We start from the raw sequence: 22,034 nt of genomic DNA, 5'->3' as shown, positions 1-22,034 counted from the left end.
AATATAAGGGCTTACAGACTATTAGGTCACAAGCATATAATAGAGGTGTGTGTTTCAAATGCTATGGGAGTCAGAGGAGAAGCATCTGTAGTGGGGGCATTCATGAGCTGACCTTGGAAGGATGCGCAGGAGGGAGGCAGTGGTGTCCTGCATCATCAGTCTTGGGGAATTCATGTGGGACTGGAACAGGAGGTGTAGAGTGAAGAATCTTGTATATTGCACCGAAGAGTTTAGAGTGGATGATGGGAGCAATGCAGAACTATTTTAAACAGGTACTTGTGTTTTAGAAAGATTTCTGGCCAGCCGCGGTGACTCATGCCTGTAATCCCACCACTTTGAGAGGCCGAGGCGGGTGGATCACAAGGTCAGGAGACCGAGACCATCCTGGCCAACATGGTGAAACCCCGTGTCTACTACTAAAAATACAAAAATCAGCCGAGCGTGGTGGCCTGCGCCTGTAGTCCCAGCTACTAAGGAGGCTGAGGCAGGAGAATCGCTTGAACCCAGAAGGCAGAGGTTGCAGTGAGCCGAGATCGCGCCATTGCACTCCAACCAGAGCGACAGAGTGAGATGCCGTCTCAAAAAAAAAGATTTCTCTAGCAGCAATAAAGAGAATGGATTGATGGTGAAGAGATATGCTGAGGAAAGGAGAATTCTTTATCTTTATTACAGTAATCCGATGAGAAATGATAAAAACTTTTTAAATTTTTTTTTTTGAGATGCAGTCTCGCTGCCATCACGCAGGCTGGAGTGCAGTGGCACGATCTCGGCTCACTGCAACCTCCGCTTCCCAGGTTCAAACGATTCTCCTTCCTCAGCCTCCCAAGTAGCTTGGAGTACAGGCATGTGCCACCACACCTGGCTAATTTTTGTATTTTTAGTAGAGACGGAGTTTCACCACGTTGGCTAGGCTGGTCTCTAACTCCTGACCTCAGGTGATCCACCCACCTCGGCCTCCCAAAGTGCTAGGATTACGGATGTGTGGATGCCCGGCCAGATAAAAGCATTTTAAAGAAGGCAGAGGTGGCCGGGCGCAGTGGCGCATGCCTGTAATTCCAGCACTTTGGGAGGCTGAGGCCGGCAGATCACCAGGTCAAGAGATCACCAGAGGTCAGGAGTTTGAGACCAGCCTGACCAACATGGCAAAACCCTGTCTCTACTAAAAATACAAAAATTAGCCGGGCGTGGTGATGGACACCTGTAATCCCAGCTACTCGGGAGGCTTAGGCAGAGAATTGCTTGAACCTAGGAGGCAGAGGTTGCAGTGAGCCGCAATCGCGTCACTGCACTCCAGCCTGGGTGACAGAGTGAGGCTCCATCTCAACAACAACATAAATAAACAAATAAAATAAAAAGAAGGCAGAGGTATGTGTGATAAAGAGGAAGGGGAATCTGGTTGGATACTGCTTTCTTTCTAAAGAAGGCAGAGGTGTGTGGGAAAAGGCAGAGGGATTGTTGAGGATGTCTCCCAGGTTTGGTTTCTGGGCAGTTGAAAATACAAAAATGAGAGGAGTTTTATGTTTGGTTTGTTTTAATACTCAAATAGTCTTCTGGTTTATTTAGGAAAATATGTCCATCCAGAAGCCTTCACGCCTTTTAGCACCAGAGTGAATTGAGAATTAAAGGGGTAGCTGGCTGTGGTGTCATGCACCTGTAGTCCCAGCTACTCAGGAGGCTGAGGTGGGAGGATTGCCCAAGCCCACGAGTTCAAGCCCATCCTGGGCAATGTAATGAGACCTTGTGTCTAAAAAAAAAAAATTAAAAAAAAAAAAAAAAAAAGAAGGAAAGAAAAGGAGTGCTATTGACTTTGTTTTGTTTTGTTTTGTTTTTTTGAGACGGAGTATTGCTCTTATTGTCCAGACTGGAGTGCAATGGCACGATCTCGGCTCACTGCAACCTCCGCCTCCTGGGTTCAAGTAATTCTCCTGCCTCAGCCTCCCAAGTAGCTGGGATTGCAGGCATTTGCCACCATGCCCAGTTAATTTTGTATTTTTAGTAGAGATGGGGTTCTCCATGTTGGTCAGGCTGGTCTCGAACTCCCAGTCTCAGGTGATCTTCCCGCCTCAGCCTCCCAAAGTGCTGGGATTACAGGCATGAGCCACTGCCCCCAGTGCTTTTTTTTTTTTTTTTTTTTTGAGACAGAGTTTAGGTCTTGTGGCCCAGGCTGGAATGCAGTGGCATGATTTCCGCTCACTACAGTCTCTGCCTCCCAGGTGCAAGTAATTCTCCTGTCACAGCCTCCCTAGTATCTGGGATTACAGGCAGGTGCCACCACGCCTGGCTAATTTTTGTGTTTTTAGTAGAGGTGGGGTTTCACCATGCTGGGCAGGCTGGTCACAAACTCCTGACCTCAGGTGATCCACTCGCCTTGGCCTCCCAAAGTGCTAGGATTACAGGTGTGAGCCATCGTTCCCTGCCACCTATTGCATTTTTAAGTACTTCTAAACTATGGTGTTTATTTTTTATTTATTTTTATTTTTTTAATTTTAATTTTTATTTTTTTGAGATGGAGTCTCACTTTGTCGCCCACCCTGGAGTGCAGTGGTGCAATCTCGGCTCACTGCAGCCTCCACCTCCCATTTTCAAGCGGTTCTTCTGCCTCAGCCTCCCAAGTAGCTGGGATTACAGGTGTGCACCACCATTGCCAGCTCATTTTTTGTAGGGTTTTTTTTTTTTTTGCAGAGGGGACGGAGTTTCACTCTGCTGCCAGGCTAGAGTGCAGTGCTGTGATCTCGGTTCACTGCAGTCTCCACTTCCCAGGTTCAAGTGAGTCTCTTTCCTCAGCCTCCCGAGGGTAGCTGGGATTACCTGCGCCCACCATGACGCCCAGCTGATTTTTGTATTTTTAGTAGAGATGGGGTTTCACCATGTTGGCCAGGATGTTCTTGATCTCCTGACTTTGTGATCCACCTGCCTGAGCCTCCCAAAGTGCTGGGATTACAGGCATGAGCCACCACGCCAGGCCCATTTTTTGTAGTTTTAATAGAGACAAGGTTTCACCATGTTGGCTAGGCTGGTCTTGAACTCCTGCCTTCAGGTGATCCTCCTGCCTCGGCCTCCCAAAGTACTGGGATTACAGGCATGAGCCATCCACACCCAGCCAAAACTATGGTGTTTTTAGTAATTCACTTTGGTAATCTTGAGAAAGGCTTTTTTAAGCCGCTTGCTTTATCTTTATTAGACATACATAGAACTTCCCTTGCTATATACTTAATTTCTAGAGCTGTTAGGGCAACATCTGAGCTGCACTATGGGTTTAGGACATGTTTTTTCCCCTCCTACCTTGCATCCAGGGCTTCATTTAGTCATTGAGGTTTTTGTTTGTTTGTTTGTTTTTACATTTACTGGTTTATTAGAAAGGACAGTGCAAAGGAGACCAATGAACAGCAGATGGACGAATGCATAGGGAGAGATGTGGAGCTTCCATGCCCTCCCTGGGAACTCAGCCCTCCAGGAGCCTCCACGTGGTCAGCTATCCTGAGGCTCTTGGCTGTTGACATTTTGTGTTCAGCTTGTACTTCTCTTTCTCTTCTTTAGTGCCTGCAACTTCTCACCCACACTTTCAACAGAGAATTCAGCCAGGTGCACGGCAGCATCAGTGACTGTAAGGTGAGCACATTGAAGCTGTAATTTTTAGCCAGTGTGTTAACTGATTTTTCCACAGCATCCCAGATTACCTATTCCTGGTTTTTGCTGCTTTTAAGCAACTTGACATGGGCATAGCATTGTATTTGAAAATTTATGACATACTGCTCTGGTAGTCATTCTAACTTTTCAGTGTCCGAACACTGACTTCTGAAGATAAAAGTACTCCTTTGTGTCTCTTAGACTGATTATCAGATGGGAAACATTTTGACTTTTCCATGACTCCTTTGGAGGAGAATATTCTATAGGGAGGTGGTATGTTATTCTATGCCAGGGTACAAGGAAACCCTGAGGTTCTTGGTGGCATAAAGTTTTATTGACTTCAACAAAGAGTGAAGTAAACACTTCAGAGAATTTCTGTGTTATTCACTCAATTCTAGTCAGCTTGACCTTAAACCCTCCCAGCTCATTCCTGCCTTGGGGTCTTTGCACACCTATTTTTTTGCCTGGAATTGCCTTTCTCCAGGTATTCCCATGGTTGGCTCTCTTACCTCTTTCATTTTTCTACTCCATTATCGCCTCCTGTGAGTGGACTCTGTTAACACCTGATAATAAATCTGACAGCTCTCTGAAACTTTCTACCCACCCCTCTTTCCTGCTTTATTTTTTGCTGTAGCGCTAATTACTTCCTGATGCTTTTAAAGTGCTTGGTGAGTGGTTTATTGTCTGTCTTAAACTCCAGGGAGGCAGATCCTCTGACATATTAGAACAATGCCTAACACATGGAAGGTGCACCACTGTAGTACCACTCATTAACTCAGGGGCTGGGTGTGGTGGTGCATACCTGTAATCCCAGCACTTGGGAGGCCAAGATGAGAGGATCGCTTGAGGCCAATAGGTTGAGACCAGCCTGGGCACTATAGCACAAATACACTATCTCTAAAAAAATTTTTTGAAAAATTAGCCAAATGTGGTGGTACATGCCTATAGTCCTAGCTACTCAGGAGGCCAAGGCAGGATTGCCTGAGCCCAGGAGTTGAGGCTGCAGTGAGGTATGATCGTGCCATTGCACCCCAACCTGGATGACAGAGTATTTTTTTATCTCTTAAAATAATAATAATGGACCCAGGGGGCCGGGCGCAGTGGCTCACGCCTGTTATCCCAACACTTTGGGAGGCCAAGGCAGGCAGATCACCTGAGGTCGGGAGTTTGAGACCAGCCTGACCAACATGGAGAAACCCCATCTCTAAAAATACAAAATTAGCCAGGTGTGGTGGCGCATGCCTGTAATCCCAGCTACTCAGGAGGCTGAGGCAGGAGAATCGCTTGAACCTGGGAGGTGGAGGTTGCGGTGAGCCGAGATCACACCATTGCACTCCAGCCTGGGCAACAAGAGTGAAACTCCGCCTCAAAAAAAAAAACCCAAAACAAAACAATGGGCCAGGCGTGGTGGCTCACGCCTGTAATCCCAGCTACTCAGGAGGCTGAGGCAGGGGAATTGCTTGAACCCGGGAGGTGGAGGTTGCAGTGAGCTGAGATTGCACCACTGCACTCCAGTCTGGGCAACAGAGCAAGGCCTTGTCTCTTAAAATTTTATCTATGTATTTATTTATTGATAAATAATAATTGTACTTATGGGCTTTTTTCTTAAATGACTTTCTGAAACAAGATGTATCAAAGTGAGGCTCTGGTTGTTGAAACTCGCTATTGTTATTGTAGAGGTAGCTTTTTTCAGCTGAATGTAACTTGTAGTGTTTGGTTTGCTTCCAGTTGTCTGATATCTCTCCAATTGGACGGGATCCCTCTGAGTCCAGTTTCAGCAGTGCCACCCTCACTCCCTCTTCCACCTGCCCCTCTCTGGTAGACTCTAGGAGCAACTCTTTGGATCAGAAGTAAGTACCCAGATTTCACTGAGAGAAGTCAATCAAAGAACCAAGGTAAATGTCAACCTTCCTTTAGCTCAATGGTTCTTGACTGAAGGCAGCACCTTCTCCCTAGGCAGCATTTGGAAATGTGTGGGAGCCTTTTTGGCTATCATGGTGACTGGAGAGGTGCTAGCTACTGGCAGCTCTTCACATATTGGCTTATTAACCTTCTGCATCAGCAGCTCATGATGACTATCTTCTTCATCCCTTTCTGCTAGTTTTGTCCTCCATTCCTACCGCTACTTGTCTCCCCAGTCATAATAACAGACATAGGAAGTCCTATCTTGGGAAAAATATTTTGAAACTGTTTTGGAAAAAAATATTTTGATTCCACAGCAAATTATGTAGGTAAGAAAAATAAAGACAAGGCCAGGTGAGGTGGTTCCCAGCACTTTGGGATGCCAAGGCGGGAGGATTGCTTGAGGCTGGGAGTTCGAGACCAGCCTTGGCAACATAGCAAGATGCCATCTCTACAAAAAATAAATAAGAGAGTAAGGCGTGGTGGCCTGTGTCTGTGGTCCCAGCTACTTGGGAGGCTGAAGTGGGAGGATTGCTTGAATCCAGGAGTTTAAGGTTGCAGTGAGGTTTTATTATTGCACAACTGCATTCCACCCTGGGCGACAGAGCAAGACCCTGTCCCTAAAAAAAAGAGAAAGAAAAAGACAAATTTAGTCTATAGAGTCCATGATTCATCATCATAATCTGTTCTTTGCAACACACCCTCACTCTTGTGCATCTCCATCAGTTATTCTCATCTGGTTATCCACCTGTCTATCTTATTGTACCAGCACTGACTCAGGCAAAGGTGACTGGAGAAAATAACACAACCAGGTAATTTCATTAAATTTAGGATGCCACAGACTGTAGGGACTATTCTGTGTCACGAAGAAGAAAAAGCACTGACAACTAACTTCAGCATGCCATCAATTATAAGATGAATCCCAATTTAATAAGTGGTGGCTGAGTGCAATGGCTCATACCTGTAATCCCAGCACTTTGGAGAGCTGAGGTGGAAGGATTGCGTCAGCCCACAAGTTTGAGATCAGCCTGGGCAACATAGGGAGACCCTCATCTCTACAAAAAGTAAATAAAATAGTTAGGCATGATGGCATGCACCTGTGGTTCCAGCTACTCAGGAGGCTGAGGTGGGAGGATTGCTTGAGCCTGGGAGGTTGAGGCTGCAGTGAGCCTCCAGGCATAGGGGCATGTACCTGTAATCCCAGCTACTAGGGAGGCTGAGGCAGGAAGATTGGGAGGCAGAGGTTGCAGTGAGCCGAGATTGCACCACTGCATGCCAGCTTGGGTGACAGAGTGAGATTCTATTTCTTTTTTTTTTTGAGAGGGAGTCTTCCTCTGTCACCCAGACTGGAGTGTAGTGGCGCGATCTCAGCTCACTGCAAGCTCCACCTCCTGGGTTCACACCATTCTCCTGCCTCAGCCTCCCAAATAGCTGGGACTACAGGCGCCTGCCACCACGCCCGGCTAATTTTTTGTATTTTTAGTAGAGATGGGGTTTCACCGTGTTAGCCAGGATGGTCTTGGTCTCCTGACCTGGTGATCCGCCTGCCTCGGCCTCCCAAAGTGCTGGGATTACAGGTGTGAGCCACTGCGCCGGCAATTTTTTTTTTTTTTTTTTTTTTTTGAGACAGTCTCACTCTGTCGCCCAGGCTGGAGTACAGTGGCGCGATCTCAGCTCACTGCAACGTCCACCTCCCGGGTTCAAGCAGTTCTCATGCCTCAGCCTCCTGGGTAGCTGGGATTACAGGCATCCACCACCACGCCCAGCTAATTTTTGTATTTTTAGTAGAGACGGGGTTTCGCCATGTTGGTCAGGCTGGTCTCAAACTCCCGACCTCAGGTGATCTGCCCACCTCGGCCTCCCAAAGTGCTGGGATTACAGGCGTGAGCCACTGCACCAGGCCAACTCGGTTTCAAAAAAAAAAAAAGATAATAAAGTATAAAAAATGTTAAAATTGACTTTTTAGAATTAGTGCGATACAATGCTACATTGCTCTACAAAGATACCTAACAATACAGAGTATAGGAATTTATTTATCACACAGTAGTCATGAGGGCTGGTCCAGGTCCAGGTCAGTGGTACAGGTCTACTCTGCATGACCGTTCAGGAACCCAGGGTCTTCCCATTTGTTTGCTTTCTCTTCCATTTTCTAAGGCAGTGGCCCTCTGAGACTTCAGTGTACATCATCATCCCCTGGGAGGCTTGTTGAAGCCCCCGTGGCTCAAACCCACCCAGAGTTTCTCGTTCTGTAGGTCTGGCTTGGAGTCTAGGAATTTGAGGTTTTGAACAGTTTTCCAGGTGAAGCTGATGCTGCTGGCTGGGAGCACACTTTGAGAAACATCACTTTTGGTGATGAGACTAAAAAGAAACATATAAAGGAATAAAGTTCATATTCCAGATAATGTGTTCAGATGGCTTTAATATAGGCAGAGAGACTGTGTGACCCAGTGGTCATCAATGATCAGTTTCCTTTCATAACTTCAGAAGGATAATACCAGTTGAATTCAGAGTTAACTTTCTGAAGCTAGCTCGTCTCCTCAGCTGAGCTCTCTGAAACTCAAGTTTGTAGCTGGGGTTTAGGGAGGGGCATTGTATTCCTCCCAGTGAGACAGTACTCAGTATGCCTTGATCATAACTGATACTGTTGTTACCCTTTTCTTTCTAATCTCTCTCTTTTAAAGGACCCCAGAAGCCAATTCCCGGGCCTCTAGTCCCTGCGCAGAATTTGAACAGTTTCAGATTGTCCCAGCTGTGGAAACGCCCTATTTGGCCCGAGCAGGAAAAAACGAATTTCTCAATCTTGTTCCAGATATTGAAGAAATTAGACCAGGGTGAGTACTATATTAAGCAGGAATTCCGTCTACAAAAAACACATCCACAAGAAGAACTGACTGGACAGCTCTTCTGTGTGGGGTCTGTACTGTAGTCTAATGCAGGTTCAGTCTGGGGTGAGAGGGCCGGCCCGGGTTTCTCCAGTTGGGTCTCATGATGCATCTGCACCCTGGCGCAGCAGGTTGCCATGGCATGGTTTCACTCTTTTGCTGCATTACTTTGGCAGATAAGATTCTAGGCCAAAGAGGTCATTTGCCTGTTTTGTTGAATCTTGGCCTAGGTGTGGCATATTTTGATGGTCCTCAGCACATGATTATTTTCTTTTTGTGAGAGACTAACTTTATGTCATATTGTCCTTTTTAGCTCAGTGGTCTCTAAGAAAGGATACCTTCATTTCAAGGAGCCACTTTACAGTAACTGGGCTAAACATTTTGTTGTCGTCCGTCGGCCTTATGTCTTCATCTATAACAGTGACAAAGACCCTGTGGAGCGTGGAATCATTAACCTGTCCACAGCACAGGTGGAGTACAGCGAGGACCAGCAGGCCATGGTGAAGGTCCGTCCTGCCTATCTTGGTTTCTTATCGCCACATGTGCCCTTCCTTCCCTTTTGAGTTCTGCACTCTCTGTTCTGTGGAGTGAAATTTCCCTTTTCTCTCTGGTCTTGAACTTCCTTTGTGAAGTGCTATATGCCTTGGGAATATGGCAAGGCAATCCCCATCGCTGTCTTTGTAGTAACTTTCTTGTCTACCTGCATTTTTCTTTCAGACACCAAACACCTTTGCTGTCTGCACAAAGCACCGTGGGGTCCTTTTGCAGGCCCTGAATGACAAAGACATGAACGACTGGTTGTATGCCTTCAACCCACTTCTCGCTGGCACAATACGGTAAGAAGTTGTTTTTGTTGTTGTTTTTGTTGGTTTTTTTTTTTTTTTTGAGACCGAGTCTCACTGTATCTCGCTGAAGTGCAGTGGCTTCATCTTGGCTCACTGCAACCTCCGCCCCTGGTTCAAGCGATTCTTCTGACTCAGCCTCCCCAGTAGCTGAGACTACAGGCACGCGCCACCATGCCTGGCTAATTTTTATATTTTTTGTAGAGATGGGGTTTTACCATAATGGCCAGGCTGGTCTCGAACTCCTGACCTCAAATGATCCACCCAACTTGGCCTCCCAAAGTGCTGGGATTATAGGTGTGAGCCACTGCACCCAGTCTAGAAGTTGTTCTGTGTTTTCTTTCTCTTTGGCTTTTGGCTTCAGGAATATGAAGATAAATAGGAAAGGAAGTATTTTTCTTTTTTTTTTCTTTTTTGAGATGGAGTTTCGCCTTGTGTGGCCCAGGCTGGAGTGCAATGGCACTATATTGGCTCACCACAACCTCCACCTCCCAGGTTCAAGCCATTCTCCTGCCTCAGCCTCCCGAGTAGCTGGGATTACAGGTGCCCACCACCACATCCAGCTAATTTTTTTTGTATTTTTAGTAGAGACGGGGTTTCACCATGTTGGCCAGGCTGGTCTTGAACTCCTGACCTCAGGTGATCTGCCCTCCTTGGCCTCCCAAAGTGCTGGGATTACAGGCGTGAGCCACCACGTCTGGCTTGAAAGGAAGTATTTTTCAAAATAAATTTAAAACAGAGGAAGGACAGGTGTGTAAATTGGTTGTGGGGTGGTAATGAGGCCTCTGCATCTTGTAAGACATCGTCATGTTCCGAGCCACCAGGGAGACTCTGGTCACACATGTGCACCAATTATTTTTCTTCTTTGTCTGTTTGTTCTCAAGAGGTCTGCATATGGGGCCCAGGGCAGAGAGTAAAGGCAAGACAGTGAGAATCTTAATGGCCTCCCAACCTCCAGCCCTGTGATTCAGCCTCAGGCTCTCTAAGGGCTTGTGTCACAGGGTCCCGGAGTAGAAAGTTTAGAGGCCTAGGCCTGCGGTGCCAAATAGGAAGATGCTCCAGGAGGGAGCCTCAGAGGGAGAGGACTGTGAGGGGCCAACACTTGTACCCAGACTTCTAATCCTATCTCCCCGTTTGTCCCCCATAGGTCAAAGCTTTCCCGCAGATGCCCGAGCCAGCCGAAATACTAAGTGACTCTGCCGAGTGCCCTCACTCGCCTTCGAGAGATAAAACGTTACCTCTCATTTCTCTTTGTGATTCTTGACGGTGACTCTTGTATGTAATCCTGTGGCTTAACTACTTCTCCCTCCTTGTCCAGCACTTTTCCAGCTCTCCCGTCCCCATCTCCATTGCTCTGTACTCTTTTCTTTTTTCCTGTGCTGAGAATCTTGTTAGTAGCATGTGGCCTAACAAAAGGAAAAAATGTTTTTAAATACACACAAACACACACACACAAACACAAAAGCTCTGAGGGGATGTGGTGAATCTCCAAATAATTGTGGGTGTACTTTGGCTTCCTTTTGTATGACAGGTCCCCATCATGACCACCTCTGATGTCTGTGCTGCTGTCACCAGACACCTTTGTCTGTTTTTGAAGACAACATGATACTTTTTTCTTCTTTTCTCTGTTTGTGATATCACTTTAATTTTTCTTGGGTGGCTTAGAGACTAAGGGAGGAGACATCTGGCCTTTTTAGAACCTGAGAGGAAAAAAACAATCGTTTTTTCCCCCTCTGTCTCTTTTTGCCAAGGCTAATCCCTGCATTTCCATTCGGGGAAAAGGTGGTGGTGAGCATAGAATTGGAACAGTTATATTCTGAGTCAAAGTTGGGGCTTTTTAGAGCATAATTATGGAATTTTTATTTACTGGTAGAGAGGAGAAGAGAGGCTTTTTCAGTGCGCCTGGGACAGTGGCTGCTCTTGACCTCGTGTGAAGGGAAATGCCAACGATGCTTTGGGTGGACTTCAGGGGACCCCAGGGTTTGGCTGTGGGCCATGACGGCAGCAGGCGGTGGGAGGCTTGTAGCTCCTCACAGCAGGATTCCTGCCCACTGTTTTTTCTCTGCTGGGAGGGAAGCTCTTTTCTAGGAGTGTCTCAGTTCTGATTTTGGCATTAGTGATGGTGGTGGTACAGTTGGAATTAGTGCCATGTCATACATAAATGTTCCATAAGGCGGGAGTGTTTCACTTTCTGGTGATAAACTTGATGGTCACTGTTATGATTAAGATAATGCTGGGTAGGCTGGGCACAGTGGCTCACGCCTGTAATCCAAGCGCTTTGGGAGGCCGAGGCGGGCGGATCACGAGGTCAGGAGTTCAAGACCAGCCTGGCCAATATGGTGAAACCCCGTCTCTACTAAAAATACAAAATTAGTCGGCATGGTGGCACACTCCTGTAATTCCAGCTACTTGGGAGCCTGAGGCAGGAGAATTGCTTGAACCCAGGAGGCGGAGGTTGCAGTGAACCAAGATTGCACCACTGCACTCCAGCCTGAGTGACAGAACAAGACTCCATCTCAAAAAAAAAAAAAAAAGATAATGCTGAATAGTGACCTTGTGATTGTTACAGCTCCCTTTGATCAAAGAAATGTAGCTTTCAGGCATACACTTGGAAGTCACCCTCTGAATCCAGCAGTCATTTTCATTGATGCTTGTCAAGTGGAAGATGCTTTCAGTGATGCTCTCTATACTCACAAATAAGCAAATGTGGCAGGCTTTGCTTTCTGGATCCGAGGATTAAAACTTAACTGTGACCACTACTCCAAACAAAACACAATATGCCTAGGGGCACAGAAGGGTGTCCCGGGAGCCTGGGCCGCAGGGTTTGTTGCGTATTCCCTGCTCGTCTCCATCTGGTGTGGAAACACTGCCCAGGGAGAACGGAGGGTGCTCACTGTGGACAGAGTCTTCTTTCCTTCTGACAGACCAGGTCGTCTGGCTTCTGAGACCATCAGAGAAGATAAGTCTGTCTCTTTCAGCTGCCAGTAAGTTTCCCAGGATGAGAGGGGAAAGGAAAGCCTCCAGAGACTTCAGTTGCTTTGCCAGTTGTCTTGGGATTGTTTTACACCATCCTTTACTTCCCTTGCTCAGACCTCTCTGTTTCACCATCGCTCAGGCATTCAGGAAGGTATCTGCTCGCTCCTACTTGGTGAGGTCCTCGGCCTTGAGGTTGCTGACTCTCAGGCGATAGGTAGCTGGATGACTTCTCGCTTCATGCAGCAAAGGCCAGGGCCTCGCACGCCTCTGCAGAGTTGTTGCTAGGGAGACTTGTGTCGTCGTCCACACCTTGGTTTCTCACTTCCTGGTTGGGCTCATCTCTGACGAACAGGTCTCCCAGCTTCACTCCTTATCACTGCATTGTGAAGAGGAGGAAAAGTGAATCACGGAGAGAGAAAGGAGAGGATAGAATCACAGGCTGTGTCTGTACCTGAAAAGTGACCAGCGGAAACTCTATGGTGGATTTTTTTTTAAATTTTCTTCCTCCCATTAAAACATAGGTCACTAACTCTGATGTTATTTGTTTTCTAAGTGGTAGGTGAGATTTTTTAATGTAGTTAGAAGTTTCATTGTCTGATGGACACAGTATGCCCTTCTGGTTCTATTCAAACCAGCAGGATCTGTCGGTGCTTAGAGATGGCTGCCTGGACTGGAATCAAATCTAATTTCAGGGAAATGAAGATGGAATTTGAAGGTCACTTTTAAAATTAAGTCATTGATGCTGCTGTTACAAAGTGTGACAGAGGATCCATGTCTGTGACACAGGACAGTGAGAAGCCTGAGAGTTTGAAATTATGTGATAGATACACTGAAATGACTTTGGTTTTTCTTCTAACTCATACAAAACTGGTTTGGTAAGTCTTTGCTTTGGAAGTATCAGACATTAGAATAGGCCAAACTGGACTGTCTGTTCATCGCGTGCCCGGATAAGAAGGCCTCTTAGGGAGCCAGAAGGAGCAGAGTGGTCGTGTTCTGCATGCTCTCCACCCTCTGGGGAGCCCCTGCTGCGGCTGGCAGGTACAGACAGCCTCTGCTGGCCCCCAGCACGTCCAGGGTGGGTGCTCCTTTGCCCGACAGAACCATCCCCACTCTGAAGCTCTCAGAGAAGATTTGTGGCAGGAACTGTTTATGAGGCTCTAGTTGTTGCTGTTGTGGCGGGAAAGTTAAGAAACCCAGCCCTTAAGGAAACCACCTTTATTTATTTATTTATTTTCTTAAAGCACGCCTTTAAATAAGCAAAAAAATGTAAAAGGCAGGAAAGAGAATTCTTAGGCAAATTCAAAGAAATGAGTGCTAGTTAAAACTAATCACCTCCTCCTCTCTCTCTCATCCTCCTTTCTCCCGTCAAAGCAAAATACGGCCTCACTACCAGCCCCAAATCAGTGCTCAGACCCTCTCTGTGTCTGTGTCCCCTCCTGGGAGTCAGCCAGCGCTCAGGCCAGGACTGTGCAGGGTCGGCCAGCCCATGCGCTAGTCAGGAGCACAGGCAAGGGCTGCCTGTGGCAGTGGCCGGGCACCTGAGCCCCAGCTCGTTGTTAAACGTGCTGACCGCAAGGGACAATGGAGTGAGTTTCCCAACTAAAAAACCACTATTATTTGATATGTTTTTTTTCCCTTCAGTCATATAGACTTCAGATAACTGCTCCTATTTTTTATGGATTTTTCAGCTCATTTCAGATGAAGGAACTAAGTCATTGTGAACTGTCTCTTGGGATCTAAAAACAAGATGACTTTGCCTGGCACATATTCCAAAGCAAAGACTTTGTTGCCTGCTGCTTATTATCTAATTTACAGGGATATTTAATTTTGTCAGGTCTATGTATATTTATCCAGCTATACTTACTTGCACAGTGGATTGGAGAGAAGAGATCCTCCAGTGTGCACACTCATCGCTACTCTTTCCGCATTTCCCTCATGCTGTGTCCCGCTCGGGTTCCAAGGGACAGTATCAGGGCTTGTTTCACTTGGGTCTTTCAGTTTTTCTTTTGGTTCCCTTTTAAAATGTGATTGTTAACCTGCCCCTTAAAAAGAAAAAAATCAGCTGGGTGTGGTGGCTCACGCCTGTAATCCCAGCACTTTGGGAGGCCAAGGCAGGTGGATCTCCTGAGGTCAGGAGTTCGAGACCAGCCTGGCCAACATGGTGAAACCCCGTCTCTACTAAAAATACAAAAAGTAGCCAGGCGTGGTGGCATGTGCCTGTAATCCCAGTTACTCGGGAGGCTGAGGCAGGAGAATCGCTTGAACCTGGGAGGTGGAGGCTGCAGTGAGTTGAGATTGCATCATTGCACTCCAGCCCAGGTGACAAAGCAGGACTCTGTCTCAAAAGAAAAGATTGATTTTGCTGCTGCTCCCAGAAGGTTTGCTGGATGTGTTTACATAGGACTCTAACTTGTGTGCACTACAGTTGTTCACCAGGGCCAGTGATTCACCCCGGTGTGTGGCCAGACCGTGACTGTGTGGCAGGAATGTTTTAATTTGTGCTTCCTTAGTAAATGGAAATATCAGCTGAGAGATTATTTGCTGCTATTGTTCAAAAGGCCATTTATGAAGTTAGTATTTGAGCCCCATAGGATCTTTAAAAAGCCTCCAATCATTTAAAGGAAGAAATCAGAGTTGCTATAAAATTCATGTAAAAAGCTCACAGCCAAACGGCTGTGCTCGGATGGAAAGTCTGAGCTGAGGTTGGTCTCTTGCCAAACCCTGGCTGTTGTGTGTTGTTCTTCATGTCTTCGAGTTCTTTTTTTTTTTCATTCTGCGTATTCTGGCATCAGTTCACCTGAGGAGTCCACCAGCCTTCTTGTATTTAAGGCATCGTCTTAGACTTTGTGGCTCTAAAGTACTTGTCTGTTGAGATTGCAAGTCTCTTGTCACCATCCTCACACATGACAACAAAACCCATAATGCATAAGTGGCCTTTTTGAACCAAGACTTTGCAAACTGATCTCTCCCCAGTGAAGGAGTTGAGCACATTAGCAACAATGTACATTATTAATTTTGGATTTTCATTTTCATGTTTTATTTTGTAAATATTATCTGATGTTTGGAGCTTGAGTATACAGACTGTAAATATAGTTCTTGTATTTGTACTAATTCTGATTCTTTTGCTGTATAGCCTTAGATGTGCAATGCAGACATTATCTAACTGTGTATGGTAACCTTGCATCACGGAACTATTAGTGAACGAGGTAAAAATAATAAAGGTACAGCCAGTGCATCTGAAGGCTCTCGATGTGCATTTATTCTTGCACCCCTTGAAAGGTAATTACACAAAGATTTCTTTTCTTGACTTGCAAAGATAATACCTTTCTAAGACAGAAGTCACGATATCATCACTTAAGTGTTCCTTTCTGATATTCAAAGTGGTGGTTTTTATATAAACAAGAAAGCTAATATGGTGCTGTTTCTTTGAAAGTACTTTTCTCCCAAAGATGTAAGTGGTTGTTTTGGCTGGAAGATTTGTCGTTTTTCTCCTGAAGCCTCCTTGTATGCCTTCCAATAATTCTGTAGTGTTGTGTTGGCTTTTTTTTTTTTTTTGTCTGAGACAGAGTCTTGCTCTGTCACCAAGACTGGAATGCAGTGGCATGATCTCCGCTCACTGCAACCTCTGCCTCCTGGGTTCAAGTGACTGTCCTGCCTAAGCCTCCTGAGTAGCTGGGATTACAGGCGTGTACCACCACGCCTGGCTAATTTTTGTATTTTTATTTTTATTATTATTTATTTATTTTTATTTTTTTTGAGATGGAGTCTCACTCTGTCGTCCAGGCTGGAGTGCAGTGGCGTGATCTCAGCTCACTGCAACTTTCCACCTCCTGGGTTCAAGCGATTCTCCCTGCCTCAGCCTCCCAAGTAGCTGGGATTACAGGCACCCACCACCACATCCTAGCTGATTTTATTTTTAGTAGAGAAGGGTTTCAGCATGTTGGCCAGGCTGGTCTCAAAACTCCTGACCTCGTGATCCACCTGCCTCGGCCTCCCAAACTGCTAGGATTACAGGCGTAAACCACCGTGCCCTGCCTATTATTTTTTTGAGACAGAGTTTCACTCTTGTTGCCCAGGCTGGTGTACAATGGCACAATCTCAGCTCACTGCAACCTCTGCCTCCCCAGTTCAAGCAATTCTTTTTCCTCAGCCTCCAAGTAGTTGCAGTTACCGGCGGCTGCTACCACACCTGGCTAATTTTTAAAAAAATATTTTTAGGCCGGGCGTGGTGGCTCAAGCCTGTAATCCCAGCACTTTGGGAGGCCGAGACGGGCGGATCACAAAGTCAGGAGATCGAGACCATCCTGGCTAACACGGTGAAACCCCGTCTCTACTAAAAAATACAAAAAAACTAGCCGGGCGAGGTGGCGGGCGCCTGTAGTCCCAGCTACTCGGGAGGCTGAGGCAGGAGAATAGCGTGAACCCGGGAGGCGGAGCTTGCAGTGAGCTGAGATCCGGCCACTGCACTCCAGCCCGGGCGACAGAGCGAGACTCCGTCTCAAAAAAATATATATATATTTTTAGTAGTGACGGGGTTTTAGCATGTTAGCCAGACTGGTCTCAACCTCCTGACCTCAGGTGATCCGCCCACCTCGGCCTCCCAAAGTGCTGGGATTACAGGTGTGAGCCACTGTGCCTGGCCATGTTGGTTTTTTTGGGGTGGGGAAGGGTAAATGAGGATTTGAAAATTCCAGCATGTCAATTTAACAAGCCCTCATCATGAGCAGAGCATGAGCAGGGGCCACTGTCTTGGGTGTTTGGGGAGAAACAGAAGAAGGGAGGGAGGAGCAGCCCTCAGGTTAGAAGCAATGATTTGTTCCAACAAATATTTGAGTACCCACCCTGTGCCTGGTGTGCCGCTGTGTGCAGTAACTCAGCAGGAAACAAAGCAAGCCTACGCACTTGTGCCCTCCCATTCCAGTGGGGAAGACATTGTTTAAACAAATTAACAACATCAGTCGTAAGTATTTTGGAGGAAAGCAGCTAAATAAAAGGATGGAAGAGGGGTGGGAAGGAGGGATGTGTTTAGATAGCATAGTCAGGGAAGGCCTCTCTTAGGAGATCACATTTGAGCAGACTCTGGAAATAAACGATAAGGTAAGCCATGCAAACCCCTGGGCAAAGAAGTCTCCAAGTAGAGAAACGAATCACTTGAGGCAGGAGTGTCCTCAGTAGGTTCCAGAAATAGCAAGGTCACTGGTATGGAGTCAGGGACTGGGAGCGCAATAGAAGACATCAGAAAGTAGCCAGGGACCAGGGTATTTAGGGCTGAGGTGAGGACTTGGAATTTCATTAGAGTGAATGGGAAGCCATTGAAGGCTTTGGAGCAGAGAAGTCACAGGGGCTTATTTGCGTTTTTAAAAGACCATTCTGACTGCTGAGTGGAAAACAGTCTTTGTACTCAGGCAGGGACAAGTAGAAAAAAGGGACAAAATAAGATTGTTACCCCAATATTCCAGGAGAGGAGACGGTGGCTTAGACTAAGGTAGTAGCAGTATAGGTAGGACGAAATGGGCAGATTCAGGGTACATTTTGAAGTTAGAACTAACAGTTCTCTGAGAAACTTCATAAAGAGTTGGAAAGAAAGTAACTAAAAGGGTAAGTGCCTGAGTGAAAGGAACAGCATTGCAGTTTCCTAAGGTGAAGACAGTTGGTAGAACAAAAGCTGAGAATGGTATGCCTATAATCCCAGCACTTTGGGAGGCCAAGACTTCGAGACCAGCCTGGGCAACGTAGCGAGACCCCATCTCTACAAACAATTAAAAATTAGCTGGGCATGATGGTGCACGCCACTAGTCCCAGATACCCAGGAGGCTGAGGCAGAAGGATCGCTTGAGCCCAGGAGTTGGAAGCTACAGTGAGCTGTGATCTTGCCACTGCACTGCAGCCTGGTCAACAGAGTGAAACCCTGTTAAAAAAAAAAAAAATAGCATTTTGGGAGGCCGAGGCGGGCAGACCACCTGAGGTCAGGGATTTGAGACCAGCCTGGCCAACATGATGAGACCAGCCTGGCCAACATGGTGAAACCGTGTCTCTACTAAAAATACAGAATTAACCGGGCGTGGTGGCGGGCGCCTGTAATCCCAGCTATTTGGGAGGCCGAGACAGGAGAACCACTTGGACGCAGGAGGTGGAGGTAGCAGCGAGCTGAGGTCATGCCACTGCACTCCAGCCTGGGCAACAAAGAGCGAAACTCCGTCTCAAAAAAAATACATAAAAATAATTTGTCATGTTCACTTTCAGATGCCAACACATGCACCCAATGTGTAGTCAACAAAACAGTTGGCTGGACTAGCGGGATTCAAGAGGAGTGGTTGGGGCTGGAAACACACATTTGGAGTTGTCAGCATGAAGACAGCAGATCGAGGCTCAGGCAGGGAAGGAGACTTGGAGAGTGTGTGTAGCTGACAGGAACCAAGGACTAGATCTTGGAGCTTGGTGCGTTCCGACACATAGAGGTCAGGGAGAGCAGTCCAGCCAGGAGGACAAGCAGTGGCCATGGAGGGAGAGTGTGGAAGACTGAGGAAGTGGTCGCTTTGTCCAGGGCAGCCAATAGGTTACAGTAAGGACTGAGCAGGGACCACAGGTTTTGGCAACTGAAAGGTGTAAGAAGTCCGAGGGAACCAGGGAATACGCTGAATTTTCCCAATTTCAGAATCAATTGAGAAAAAATAAGACAGATGGGAGATGGGAGACCAAAATACCCCCCCTGTTAGAAAATGTGGTTACATCTAGGATTGGGAACACTGGATTTGTTTCCTTTTTTTTTTTTTTTTTGAGACGGAGTCTCACTCTGTCGCCCAGGCTGGAGTGCAGTGGCACGATCTCGGCCCACTGCAAGGTCTGCCTCCCGGGTTCACGCCATTCTCCTGCCTCAGCCTCCCCAGCTACAGGTGCCCGCCACCACGCCCGGCTAATTTTTGTTTTTTTGTTTTTTTTTTTTGTATTTTTAGTAGAGATGGGGTTTCACTGTGTTAGCCAGGATGGTCTCGATTTCCTGACCTCATGATCTGCCCGCCTCGGTCTCCCAAAGTGCTGGGATTACAGGCGTGAACCACCGTGCCCGGCCTGGATTTATTTTGTAAGACTGAACCTGAGAATGAGGCAGTTTAGAGTAGTACTTCTTGAACTTTATTGTGCACCAGAATCACCTGGGGATCATACTAAAATGCAGGTTCTGAGTAGGGCTTGGGCGGAGCCTGAGATTCTGCTCTTCTAATAAGCTTCCAAGTGATGTCAGTATTGCCATCGTGGGGATCACTCTTTGAGTAGCAGAAGTTACGAGGAACGCAGTGCATATGTCCCCTGAAGGCAGCCGAGGTTCTGAGAGGGAGGAAGTGGCAGGGCAGTCTATACCTAACGGCTCCTTCCAGACTCACAGGAACGTTCCAGTAATGGGGCTCACTTCCCATGGAGGGAGGCATCAGGAGTACTTCTACACTAGCAAGGTCATTGGTGAGCAAAGCATTTGTTTGAGTGGTGCCTAATTGGAGTAGGTTCTAGGGGAAGTGGGAGGACAGGAAGGTGAAACAGTACAACCAATTCCTTTTTTTTTTTTGAGACTGATTTTCTTTTTTTTTTTTCTTTTTTTTTTTTTTTGAGACGGAGTCTTGCTCTGTCGCCAGGGCTGGAGTGCAGTGGCCGGATCTCAGCTCACTGCAAGCTCCGCCTCCCGGGTTCACGCCATTCTCCTGCCTCAGCCTCCCGAGTAGCTGGGACTACAGGCGCCCGCCACCTCGCCCGGCTAGTTTTTTGTATTTTTTAGTAGAGACGGGGTTTCACCGTGTTAGCCAGGATGGTCTCGATCTCCTGACTTCGTGATCCGCCCGTCTCGGCCTCCCAAAGTGCTGGGATTACAGGCTTGAGCCACCACACCCGGCCCGATTTTCTATCTTTTTGCCCAGGGAGTGCAATGGCGCAATCTCTGCTCACCGCAACCTCCGCCCCCCGCACCGCCGAGTTCAAGCGATTCTCCCACCTAAGCCTCCCAAGTAGCTGGGATTACAGGCATGTGCCACCACACCCAGCTGATTTTTGTATTTTTAGTAGAGATGGGGTTTCTCCATGTTGGTCAGGCTGGTGTCGAACTCCCGACCTCAGGTGATCCGCCCACCTCGGCCTCTCAAAGTACTGGGATTACAGGCGTGAGCCACCGCGCCCAGCCACAAACAATTCTTTCAGAGATTTTTCTGTAAAAGGGAGAAGACAAATGGAGTAACTGGAAGGGGATATGGGGTAAAGGAGAGGGTTTTGTTTTAAAGAAGGGAAATAGCATAGCTTGTGCATGTGCTAATTGGAATAAATGAACTGGGAGGGAAAACGTAGCAGTGGGGAAGACAGTAGGGCAGAGAGAGTTGTGGAGTGGGCCTGAGGGACTAGGGGCCAGTGCACAGCATAGAGGTAGATCCTCGATCCAACTGGTCACCCTGGCTGATCCGCAGTGCTGCAGACAGCTCAGCTACAGGAACACTGTAAGTCTCTGGATTGCTAGGACTCTTCAGTCTTAAAAGTTAATGTCTAGCTGGGCGCGGTGGCTCACGCCTGTAATCCCAGCACTTTGGGAGGCCGAGGCGGGTGGATCACTTGAGGTCGGGAGTTCAAAACCAGCCTGGCCAACATGGTGAAACCCTGTCTCTACTAAAAATACAAGAATTAGCTGGGTGTGGTGGTGGGTTCCTGTAATCCCAGTCCCTCGGGAGGCTGAGGCTGGAGAATCACTTGCACCCAGGAGGTGGAGGTTGCGGTGAGCCAGGATCACACCACTGCACTCCAGCCTGGGCTACAGAGCGAGACTCTGCCCCCCGCCCCCAGGGAAAAAAAAAAAAAAAAGTTAATGTCCGCTCTAGGGCTTATGTCAGGCCACGTCTTCCTGAAACTGGACTTGCAGTTTAAACTGGGAGATCATCCCCAAATCAGCGATTATGCTGGTTGTGCCCTCAACTAGACCTCACCCAGAAGCATGTAGGATTGAGTCCTCACCAGGGTTGCACGCTTCGTAAATCCCCATGTCTCTTGCAAAGCTGATCGTTTTGGGAAGTCAGGTGACCCATAGAAGTGTGCACGAGTCTGGTGTGCTGCTTTTCTTTTCTTTTTTGAGACGGAGTCTCGCTCTGTGGCCCAGACTGGAGTGCAGTGGCGCCATCTCGGCTCACTGCAAGCTCCACCTCCCGGGTTCATGCCATTCTCCTGCCTCAGCCTCCCGAGTAGCTGGGACTACAGGCGCCCGCCACCAGGCCCGGCTAGTTTTTTGTATTTTTTAGTAGAGACGGGGTTTCACCGTGTTAGCCAGGATGGTCTCGATCTCCTAACCTCGTGATCCATCCGCCCGCCTCAGCCTCCCAAAATGCTGGGATTACAGGCGTGAGCCACCGGGCCGGCCTGGTGCGCTGCTTTTCTATCTGGTTCTTGTTATTCCACTTGTGGTTGGATGGGGAGATACTCCACTTTCCCTTAGGAACTCCTTGTCCCTGCACAGACCATTTTAGCTATTCTGAGCATATCACAAGCATAGTCCTCTGGCATGAGAATATATAGCCTCTGGGCTTTTTCAGAATTGCTCCTTCTGCTAATCTGGAAGCTGACGTGGAAGGATTGCTTGAGTCCAGGAGTTCAAGGCCAGCATGGGCAACAAAGCAAGAAGAACCTGTTTCTTAAAAAAAAAAAAGTTGGGGGGCAGGCATGGTGGCTTATACCTGTAATCCCAGCACTGTGAGAGGCTGTGGCAGGAGGATCACTTGAAGCCAGAGTTCAAAACCAGCCTGGGCAACTTAGTGAGTCCCCATTTCTACAAAAAATAGAAAACTAA

General features: G+C 47.3%; 1 protein-coding gene across 8 annotated transcripts in view; it reads left to right on the top strand.

Moving 5' to 3' along the window:
• Nucleotides 1-15,466, top strand: part of KIF1B (kinesin family member 1B) — a 187,841-nt gene extending 172,375 nt beyond the window's left edge. For 6 of the 8 annotated variants that reach the window (XM_033228421.1, XM_033228427.1, XM_033228424.1 and 3 more), the window contains 6 exons: nucleotides 3,538-3,609; nucleotides 5,356-5,477; nucleotides 8,211-8,360; nucleotides 8,725-8,917; nucleotides 9,129-9,247; nucleotides 10,401-15,466. In XM_033228421.1, coding sequence (XP_033084312.1) covers nucleotides 3,538-3,609; nucleotides 5,356-5,477; nucleotides 8,211-8,360; nucleotides 8,725-8,917; nucleotides 9,129-9,247; nucleotides 10,401-10,443 — 699 coding nt within the window. In that variant the 3' untranslated portion in view covers nucleotides 10,444-15,466. The remainder of the gene's footprint in view (nucleotides 1-3,537; nucleotides 3,610-5,355; nucleotides 5,478-8,210; nucleotides 8,361-8,724; nucleotides 8,918-9,128; nucleotides 9,248-10,400) is intronic. The other 2 variants (XM_033228425.1, XM_033228429.1) reach the window with 2 other exon arrangements.
• The last annotated feature ends 6,568 nt before the right edge of the window (nucleotides 15,467-22,034 follow it).

This window comes from Trachypithecus francoisi, unplaced genomic scaffold (genome assembly GCF_009764315.1).
Source record: "Trachypithecus francoisi isolate TF-2019V2 unplaced genomic scaffold, Tfra_2.0 Lachesis_group12, whole genome shotgun sequence".
In the NCBI taxonomy this organism is placed as follows: domain Eukaryota; kingdom Metazoa; phylum Chordata; class Mammalia; order Primates; family Cercopithecidae; genus Trachypithecus; species Trachypithecus francoisi.
This window is presented reverse-complemented; position numbering and strand designations above follow the sequence as displayed.